Here is a 10,902-nt window from a genome sequence, read left to right as displayed (position 1 = left end):
CTCTTTATAACTACACCATACAGAAAGCATATAAACAAGCACCTTTGTGCGATTTCATGAGCTTTCTTTTTTCATTTCTATAACGAGCAGAAGATATACAAGCTAAATTAGTCTACATATTAACTTTGTCCACTGCTTTTCAGGGCTACAGCAGTAACAGAGAGTACATTGCCACTCAGGGCCCTCTGCCCTCTACTGTTAATGATTTCTGGAGAATGATTTGGGAACAAAGAGTTAAGAGGATCGTTATGGTAACCAACTGCATTGAAGGAGGGCGGGTAAGTCTTCAGGAAAATCTTAAAATGTTTTATTGATAGTCTTTCAAGGAAGTTGTTGTCAGGAGGAAACATACTGGTCACTTCACAAAGAACAGATCAAGATCTATGATTAAAATACATTTTGTACGTATATTGTGTTGCTTTTTGCTCATTTTTCTAGACCAAGTGTGAACAATACTGGCCTGCAGACAGCAAGTCATGCCTTTATGGAGAGCTGTTGGTCACCATGAGATCTGAGCAACAGGAGACCAACTGGACGCTGAGAGAATTCAACCTGAAAGATGTATAAAAACTTACTTATATCTTCTGAGTGTGTGTGTGTAGATGGTACTAAGTAAGGCTAGAAAACATGAATAGAAAACATTGAAGGCTTTAACTGTTAATGTTGCTTTTAAAAGAATAATGGTTGATTGATAATTGCTGTATATCAAGACATCGACATAAAGTAACTGTATATGGATATTTTCTCTTCACAGAGAAAAACCTCAGAAGAACGGACAGTTGAACATTTCCACTTTACTGCCTGGCCTGATCATGGAGTCCCAGAGTGCACAGAGGTCCTGATCCAGTTCAGAGGACTGGTGAGACAGCACATAGAGAGAGAAGGGGGCAAAGCACCAACTGTGGTTCACTCCAGGTACGAAATAAGTGTTTCCTTTTACATGGGTGCAGGGTTGCTTTTATAAAATATCCACCCAGCTAAAGTCACACACTCTAATACTGGACCACCTTTACTTTAGATGATCTTGTCAACAAACTTAGGTAAACTCACATCACTTACAACCCAAATTCCAACAATAAATATCAGCTCATTTTAAATTTGATGGCAGCAACGCAAGTCAATAAAGTTGGGACATCGCCCCTCTTCTTTTAAGAGCCTATAAACATCTAAGAGAACTGAGTAGCTAAACTATAAAAGTGAATGGTCCTTGTTGAGTCTGCGCTTCAGCAGGCCCGCTAGTTCAGACTTATCACCCATGAAGAATGCAAGGCAGAACAGCTCACCCGGTTTTCACATGCTATAGCAAGGGGAGCCGAACGGCAGCACTCCTGCCCTCGACCTCAAACGACTCCAAAGAACCAGCACCCACAATTTCACAAACACCCATTGTAAAACCGCCCTGTGGTGCGTCATAAAACTAAGGCACTGTGTGTGTGTGCATGTGTGTCTGTGCATATACAAGCCTGTGTGTGTGTGTGTGTGTGTGTGTGTGTGTGTGTGTGTGTGTGTGTGTGTGTGTGTGTGTTTATGTGACGTCCTGCTGATCACAAAGGGTCATCTCCCCTCACCCCTTTATCTGGCTTAGCTTCTTCCAACGGTTTACCATATACAGGTGAGGACATAAATGGCAGGAAGTAAAACATACTCACTAAATAAGGACAGAGAATTTTCACATAGGATGTCTCTACAGTTAAACACTACAGCTAATTACCTCCCTCACCATTCAACAGGCTGGGGATGGGAACAGAAACAGAAGAATGTCTTTGATCATACAATTTAAGGCAAGGCGTACAAATTTAAGTAACACAATGACAACATTTAACAATTTCAACCTAACAGTCCTAAGTACCAAGAGATCCTCCAAATGGCCTATTAAAAGTAATAAAAGTAAAGTAAAAGAAGGTAAAAGGGCCACTTGCAGGACCTCTGGGATATTTATCTGAAAGTGTTGCTCTAAAACATATTTATAGTTTTCAACATTGATGGTGCCTATCCTACTGAATTATCACTAAAGACCCCACAGACACACACATACACACGTGCAAACACACACACACACACACACACACACACACACACACGGCTGCTGTTTTTTAAACTGAGTGGTGAAAGCAAGTCAAATAGTTTTGTATTTTGTTTTGTTTTTTATGATTTGGTTTCACCAAACATTTAACTGAGCTCAAATCACAATCATTCAAGAATATTTTGCAACCATATTTACTCTCAAAAGATGATGGCTCATTACTTTCTCTCCAGATTTTAATATTAATTTTTATATTTTATTATATCATAATTTTTTTTAATGCTTTAGAAATGTCTTAACCCATTTTAGGAGTTTCAGCAATTATATTTCTTTGCTTGATGGAGGCCAGTAATTTGACCTTTCTGAAATGGACTAACATATTTTTCATTACTACAGGATATGTCTTCCTAAATAACCGCTTAATAAATAAGATGCTACTTCAGGGTTAGGGTTAAATAAGCTATTGGTTGCCAAAATTATTAAACATTATTACTGATTACTGCAGTAAGTATGAATGGGAAAGCTATTGACTATTTGCTTGGTTAAATCCAGGTGTTTTGGGTTTTTTGTTTTGCCAGGCACGCTTTCTTTAGTCTCATTCACATTAGATTACGAAGAAGTGACATAAAAGCTGGAGACCATAAATTTGGTCAGCATAAAGAATTTACTAATATTAAATCATAATTTATTAAAGGTCAGTTTTTGTATAAGTGCTGAGTTTAAAGATCTTCAGTTAGGAGCAACTAGTTCATCCTTATATTTACTTCTTTCCTTCTGTGGCCTTCAATCCTGTAAGATTATGAAAACTCACTGAAACAAATTGGGATCATTCTCATAAATATAAATACCACCAACGACACAATTGTGCTCCAGTGACTTTGTAGAATACAACATGCTGTGTTACAGTCAGACCTCTTCTGGGATCTGCAGAGGAGGCATTCAATTAACCACAACATTATAAATTACTACGTACTCACATATAAACTCTACTATATGTGAGACTTTATAGAGACACAGCACGGACAGTGTCTGACTGATACTGTAAAAATATAATGTGATGTTTCGAGGCAGCGTATTAGGAGCAGGTGAAGGGTTGGTATCACATTCCCAAACACTCTTGTCTGTGATTAAAAGTCTTTTGTGACAGAACAGTGTCATTCAGGTTTTGTGTTTTCTAATCCATTTTTCTTTCTGTCTTGATGTCTTGTTTTCAGCTCACTTTAGTTTCATTTTGCATTAACTAGTTTCACTTTGGTTTTTACTCTTTTAAAATGTTCCGTTTTATTTAAGCTTTCATTAGTTTGTGTGGGTTTTTTTTTTAATAATTATAACATTTAGGGTATTTGTCAGGGGTATATTTTTAAAAGCATTGAGCAGATATTACATTACAAATTGCAAACACATGCACTAAAGCCTTACTGAACAGGCTGTGATGACAAATTTGACCAAAGGGACAAAGACTATAATTAAAGACATTTCCTCTATAATTTTATTGAAGCTTGTTGTTGTTGTGTACAGTATTGTTTTCCACATTGTTTTCACATCTAGTTATAGGTTCTAGTTTAGTTTTTGTTAACTACAATAACTTTGGCACAGACACAGTGATGAGAGCTTTCTATGTGACCTTAAAAACCTTTTGCTATCTTATTATGACGCTTGTGTCTCTCTTAGTGCTGGAGTCGGGAGAACTGGCACTATCATTTCCCTGGATGTGCTGCTTCAGCAGTTGGAGAAAGAACAAGCAGTCGGCATCAATGCCTTCGTACACAAGATGAGACTGAGCCGACCGTACATGGTGCAGACGGAGGTAACTGTGTTAAACTGCTTCTGATTGAGCCACTACTTCCTTAATTAGCTAACCGTGTATTTCTTTATAGTCACAGCTGGTGAAACAACACACAGACAGCATTTTAGTCATCATAAGATATGCAGTTATTATGTTTGTTTGTTTTAAATTGAGGTCCTTATTGTCCATCCTTTCATCTTAAAATATGAGTTTGAAAGATTTTTTTCTATTGTTCAATTTCTGTTTTCAAACTTTGTACACATTAACCAGCAGATGACTCCTTAAAATATTTTTTAAAAATCTTTAATGCCCAGTTTGTTCATTGTACATGTTACAGCAAAATAGGGCGATTTGATTCCAATTCACATGGTCCCGAATTGATTCGATCCACGGTTCGATTCGATTTGAATCTGGGAAATTTTGCCTCAGTCAGAAATATTATAATTCTGATCACGTATCAGTACATATTTTTATATCTATAAAAAGAAAGCTGACACTTGCGAGAATTTATCAAAAGTGTAAGCATCACAGCAGATGCCTTTGTGTTAAAGTAACTGAGGAAAAAACACAGAAAAACATGAAGGCGACTTTCCTTGCCTGGGATTTTATAGCTTTCTTTCAACATTGCAGCACAGTTTCAAAAATAAAGCATTCCAATTTTTTAATAAACAAAAAGGTCCAACAAGCTTTGTTTTATGAAAAAATTTTTTTAGCTCTCTTACTTAAAAAGATGTAGACATAGACACAAAGACAAATACTGTCCAGAATGTCACAAACAGGACTATAATAACATTTCAATCAAGTGTTTTGCTGTAGAGGTGGGCTTGGATAACGTAAAATCAATTCATTAAAACCCTGAATCAATTTTTAATACTAATTATATTTTTCCCGAAATGCCAGGATCTCAGGTTAAACCTCACAAAATTTCAACAATCACCAAACAGCTGAAACAGTAAATGAAAGCAGGTACACGGATTCTGCACAAAGACATAAACACAAAGCGCGGACCCGCCGACAGATCAGAAGCAGTGAGATCTCTCACCCGACGGCACGGGCAGGGTCGGGGCTGAAAGCCGACAGCTCACTGATTCCCCTCCGTCGGCGGATCCGCGCATTGTATTTACGCCCTTTTTGCGCTAGATTCAGAAGCTGCAGGTTTTTATCTCTCTCCAAACAATATTGACTGAACCAGCAGCAAATGAAGATCCAAACTACGCTTCACATTTCGCTTCACGTAAACATCGTCATGAATTAGTTTTGCTGTTTTGCTCCCACCACGATAAAATCACACTTCATGCAGAACTCGCTGTCTCTCTCCAAGAACAGTTTCCCATCTAAAAATCTTTTTTCTGCATTAGTCGCTTGCTTATTATGCACAAGTCTACCGTTGTTTACAGCGCTGTCGGCCGCTGCTTTTTTTTGTTCCCTTTCACTTGCTTCCGAAAAGAAAGACTCATTTCTGCTGTTCAATAGGCTACTGAACAAATTTAAACTTTTTAAAATCATCCAAAATTGCAAAATGCTTAGCTGTGTCTCTAATAAAACCTCTGTAACTTTGCTCTGTTTCACTTCAGCAGCATCAGGTAATGTTCAGATAATGTTGATTAATGACTTAATGTTTTGTTTTTGATCTACTGCAGAATATTTTAAGGTTAGGGTTAGGGTTTAGGGCAGAACTACTGCCTGTAAAGATCATAATATATTATGATCTTTACAGGCAGTAGTTCTGCATTTCAAATAACCAAAAACTTCTGGTATTTCCTTTTCAGTCCCAGTACATTTTCCTGCACCAGTGCATTATGGACAGTCTGCAACCAAAAGACACGAACGAAGAGAACATTTATGAGGATATATGTGAGAACACATACGAGACCCCAGACAGCATATACGTCAATGCCACTGCACTCCAAGAGCTCCGTCGGCACAATGTAAATGCCTAGTATTAACCCTGCACTTAATCTTTTATGCACCCAATGAAAAACTATTTGTCTATGAGCAATATTTTGGTTTTAAACTACTATGCAAACTATTACATCTTAACTACACTTCAGATCTTATTTAGTTTGCATCTCTTCTAAATGTGTGATATTATAATTGTTGTTTTTGTGTGAGAAAATAGCCCTCTGATGACTTGGGAATGTTAAAAATGTCATGGTTCTGGGTCCTTTTCACCCATCATGTTGAGTTTCTTCTATTCTAGTGATATTTTGTATTATGGTTTATGTTCAGGTTCATTTATAGTCTTAGTTGTTCTGTTTTGAATTTCTTTATACTCCCTGTTTAGTTCTTGGGTTGTTAGGTTTCGCCTTGTGTCTTTGCCTCTCTCTCTCTGTGTCTGTGTTTATGTGTTTGTATGAGCCGTTGCGTCTTGTCTCCCTCCTTCTTTTCCATTCTATGTTTCCTGAGCCCATCATGTCTCCTCTCTCTCCCTCATGTTCCCTTGCTCCCTTTCGTCTGCCTTTCCTCCACTCCTCTGTCAAACTCATGTGTCAGTCATTCATTCATTTCCTGTTCTATTGTGAAGGTCTTGTGTTCCATGTTCAGTGTGTTTAGTTTTGGTTCCCTAGTGTCGTCATGTCTAATTTGTCTCAGCTTTGCTCCGCATGTATTTTCTGTTTCCTCGTCGTTGTACTGTGTATTTAAGCCTCTGTTTCCCTCAGTCCATTTGCGTTCTCACGTAATTTCTGAATGTTGTATATGGGCTGATGTAGAGGGTGATTATTAGAGGGGTAATTAAAAGCATTAAAAGCACAATTACCACAGTGACTCTAAAACATGACTGCACTGCAGGAGTATCTGTAGTGTATCGTGAGATGTTAAATGCAGTTTAGTATATACATTGCAACTGAGAAAAAATGAGTCTGTAGCCAGACCGTGACATACACTGACCATGCACTTCACAGGTACGCCACTTCAGCTGCTTGTTAATGCAAATATCTAATCAGCCAATCACATGGCAGAAACTCAGTAAATTTAGGGATGTGGATAGTTTTTTAGTGTCTGTCTGAGCAGAAAAATGCAATTGTTAATTATCTGCTTAGATCACACAGGTACCTGAAGTCAAAATATAACAAGCAGACACATTTTTCTTTAAGGAGTCACAATAGAAGTCATCAGGAATTGATATCTGATGTATTATTCTTATAATTTGGATCCTTAAATGAAATAGACTGAAGGTTTAATGTAACTACCCGAGAAGATGGAGTGATGAAGAGATTGTGATTGTGATGTATTATAAAATGAAATTTAAAATAGCTTATCAAGAATATGCTCATGACTGCACATCTAAATTTAAAATTTTCTGTTTATATTTTCACGGACATTGTATGTTTTAATATACCTTTGTGTGAAATTAAATATGTATGCTCAAAATGATTTAGCTTGTGAAAAAAACACGTGATTTGTTAAAACTGTCACTTATGATGCAAATTGTTCACAAATAAATAATATATATAATATTTACTTTTGAATGATGTCAAAAACAAAATCATTTTTCTGCTTAATGAATGTTTATTATATTCTACATGTAATTAGAATTGCATTTAAATTTAGTTCTTAAATTTACATAATCATACCATTTATATTTAGACAACAGCATCAGAATGCACAGAACAGACATATTTATGTATAATTAGTTCACAGAAACATACCAAAATATTACAAAATAATCAGGTTATATGAATTAGTTTCTTCATTTTGATCTGAGCATCATTAGTACATTAAATAAATATAAATGGGTGCTAATGAAGATTGTTAGCATCTGTTGGTCATTTCTAATAACAAACTAATTCAACCTCCAACAACAACAAACCATAACAACAGGAACATGGAGATAACGAGGACAGCAAAAGACAGCAATAAGGAAACTCAGTAATCTGGTGAAATCTTGTCAAAAGTGCTGCAGGAGATGATGTTTCACTAACAATCTCCTGAAAGAATGACCCAAATCTTCAGGTTTGGTAAAGATGTCAACATCTGCATGGCTCAGTTTACGTCCAGTGATTGTTACGACAGCAACTTGGAACCATGAAGACTCTGCTCTTATGTCCCTGTGGATGTAAAACAGGATTCATAATCAGTGAGATCCAAACACGGTCTGAAAGCTATATATATATTTATTTTTTCCCATTCATATTCAGACTCACTTAAGAGTCTTGTTAGAGACCAGGACAGGTGTAGCTGCTGTCAGGATCCAGCCCGCTGGAGATGAACTGCACAAATCCTGGCCTATTAGAGCGAATGCGGGACTTGATCCAGGACTGGTAACGGGACACTCTGGAGTAGACTCCTGGCAGATTGGGCCGAGCACAACCAGATCCAAAACTTACAATTCCAGACTGGACCCAAACAGAGCCCTGTTTACTCACCATTGGACCTCCGGAGTCTCCCTGTAGAGATGAAGAGGACACATCTGAGAATCTTTGAAACATCTGATTATGTAACCAAATGAGATGAGGAAGCCTACCTGGCATGAGTCTTTGCCTCCTGCCAGAACACCAGCACAGATCATGTTGTCTGTGACTGTGCCCACTCCATTCAGGCAGTTACACTGTCTGTTTCCCACAACTGGCACCTCCACTTCTTGCAGCGTTTGAGGGAAGGGTAAGGCCACTGATGGGATGCAAGACGAGGAGCTGTTTACACACAAACCAATGAACCACAGAACACATGAACACTGAAACACCAACAACAGCCTCACCTCCCTCCTTGACTGCACCCCAGCCAGTCACCCAGCTATCAGTGCCATTGTTGAACACACTGCCACTTGCTGCCAGGCACACAGGTCTGATGTAGTCAGTGAATCTGACTGGTGAGGAGAGTCTGAGCAGAGTGATGTCGTTGTCGTAGGTCTTACTGTCATAGTTTGGGTGCAAAATGATTTTGACAACATTTCTGGACACCTTATTTGGATTTGCACCCTGCAGGCTCTGAAGACCAAGAGAAACCGTCCACCCAGAGGGACTTGAACTAAAGTTATAGAAATGAAAAGAAAATATAGACGTTTTGACAAAAAAATGTACTGTAAACATTTGTCATTATGCTGCATTTGAGCTGGAAGAGTAAGAAAGCTTGGGTCAGTTTTTCAGCATTTATGTTCATGAAATGTTTCAGGAATTACATAATTTTTAGAATTTCCAATCTGGTATTTGCCTTTTAGACAAATGTTAGTCAAAGTCCTGTTCTAGCTGGATCAGTTTAGGTATAAAGATTAAACAGATGTTTGTGTTACTCACCCAGAGAAGCAGTGAGCAGCAGACATCACCCACTCTTTGTTGATGAGGGAACCGCCACAAAAATGTTTACCACGTAGCTGCACGCTGACCTGCCACGGCCAGTATCCAGGTGGAGCATCTTCACCTCCGACTATCCTGCCGTTGAGTGGAGCAGTGCCACATACTGAAACAAAGATCAGCAGGATCAAACTTCAGAAGCAACATAAATCATTGTAGGAACACGGAAAACATTTTTTCTGTTTTTATCTGGATCCCGGTTAATTTTTTTTATTTTAAAATACATAATTAATATTAAAAAATAATAAATTTTAATTAATGATTTGTTTTTTTTAATCAGAGAAACTGTTGTTTTACCTACCATCAGGCTGAGCATTTGATTCTGGAAAGAAACACAACAGGATCAGTGTTGTTCATGAGAGGAGACAATTTTAAAAGGTTTTAAGTGAAAATATATATTTGCATTTATATTTTAAGTCAAAACATTTATGTTGCATGCACATGTTGGCATAAGCCTGACTTACCTGCTGCCAGGAGGCTCACCAAAGCAAATAAATGAGTCCACTGCCTCAACGCCATTGTGTAAATTCACAGTTCTTGTGTGTCCCTCTTTTGTACTTGTCACCCAGCTAGCAGTGAGTGGCAAATATATAAGCAGAGTGTCACCTGCCACTATGTTTGCCCTGCCCATGTGCACATCCCACCGCCAGAAAACTGAGGCATTTCCTTCTACCTTTAATTTCTGGGACAAAGATTTAAAGACCACAGTGCAATTTAAAATATATATATAATTTTTTTTATATGTCATATTTGTAATAAACACGAATATTGGCAGTAGTTTTTGTTACAGACTTCTGCCCTTTTTACAGTTCTGTATTTCTTTCCACATTAATGTTCTTCTCAAAGTCATCGAAAAACCTCCCTGTGGATTGTGAACCAAATAAGGAGATTAAATATGTAAAATATCCAAAGACTGAGTCAGCGTCATCTGCTGAGATTGTGGTGAAATTCTGTACAAGTCAGTCAGTTTACTATATCGACATAAAATGATATTTCAGTGACAAAATATTTACTGGTTTTGTCATGTGTTTTAATGACTATCCAGTATCATGTTGTCATGATGTGACAACTATTTACATCACATTCAGAAAACATTATGACTAATTCCCTTTACACCCTAACACTAAAATTGTTCCTGTTAATTTTTTGCCTCGTCATGAATCATTCCATACTTCATGGTTACAAAACAGAAACATAATATCTATAGATGTTTATAAAATACTTTTTTAAAAAGTCACCTCTGATATTCTAAACTGCCTGAAATCAAAGATTTATACAGCTATAACCATGTTAAAATATTTTGTAAGATAACCAAGCCAAATGCACCGTGAGACTGAAGCAACTTTCTGCAGAGCTCTGAGACATTCACAATATCAACCAACAGATGTGCTAAGGCTATAAAGAATGGCCACAATGGCCAACGAAAGTAGTCTGATAGGCTTCTCGAAGTAACAAAGAACCTGGTGATCATTCCAACTAAGCTTCAGAAATCCTGTAAACAATCTCAGTGCAACACTCCAGCATATCTTAGATTTATGGCAGTGGTCAGATGTTTGGTCTCAGTTCTACCATGATGAGTGTGGCATCAATAATCAGCTGCTCAATACAAGTCAGCATAACAGTGAAAGCATTGTGTTATAGGAATGTTCTTCAACTAATTAAAACCTGTTAAGAATGATCAGAAACTGAATGTAGAAACACAAAGAGACATTATTAAGGTAAATCTGGAGCTCTAAATGTACCACAGGCCCAGAATGAAGGTCTTAAACTAAAGAAATCTACCATAAAAAAGAAAAAAAAAA

General features: G+C 37.4%; 2 protein-coding genes across 2 annotated transcripts in view; one reads left to right on the top strand and one right to left on the bottom strand.

The window, feature by feature from the left end:
* LOC102203045 (receptor-type tyrosine-protein phosphatase H-like) overlaps positions 1-5,749 on the top strand; it is a 14,782-nt gene extending 9,033 nt beyond the window's left edge. Inside the window, exons 2-6 of the mRNA XM_005753089.1 lie at positions 144-278; positions 439-561; positions 755-915; positions 3,695-3,830; positions 5,579-5,749. Of these exons, the coding sequence (XP_005753146.1) occupies positions 144-278; positions 439-561; positions 755-915; positions 3,695-3,830; positions 5,579-5,749 (726 nt within the window). The remainder of the gene's footprint in view (positions 1-143; positions 279-438; positions 562-754; positions 916-3,694; positions 3,831-5,578) is intronic.
* Positions 5,750-7,308: 1,559 nt separating this feature from the next.
* On the bottom strand, positions 7,309-9,647 carry LOC102201112 (testisin-like). The gene is made up of 7 exons (XM_005753082.1): positions 9,565-9,647; positions 9,402-9,422; positions 9,044-9,206; positions 8,509-8,777; positions 8,275-8,420; positions 7,955-8,197; positions 7,309-7,858 (listed from the first exon to the last, which is right to left on the bottom strand). Exons 1-6 carry the CDS (start codon positions 9,617-9,619, stop codon positions 7,967-7,969), a joined length of 885 nt encoding a protein of 294 aa, XP_005753139.1. The 5' UTR covers positions 9,620-9,647; the 3' UTR covers positions 7,309-7,858; positions 7,955-7,966.
* Positions 9,648-10,902: the final 1,255 nt, after the last annotated feature.

Source organism: Pundamilia nyererei, unplaced genomic scaffold (genome assembly GCF_000239375.1).
Source record: "Pundamilia nyererei isolate P.nyererei 1_Seehausen unplaced genomic scaffold, PunNye1.0 scaffold00400, whole genome shotgun sequence".
Taxonomy (NCBI): domain Eukaryota; kingdom Metazoa; phylum Chordata; class Actinopteri; order Cichliformes; family Cichlidae; genus Pundamilia; species Pundamilia nyererei.
Note: the sequence above shows the minus strand (reverse complement) of the source record. Positions and strands in the feature narration are given on the sequence as shown.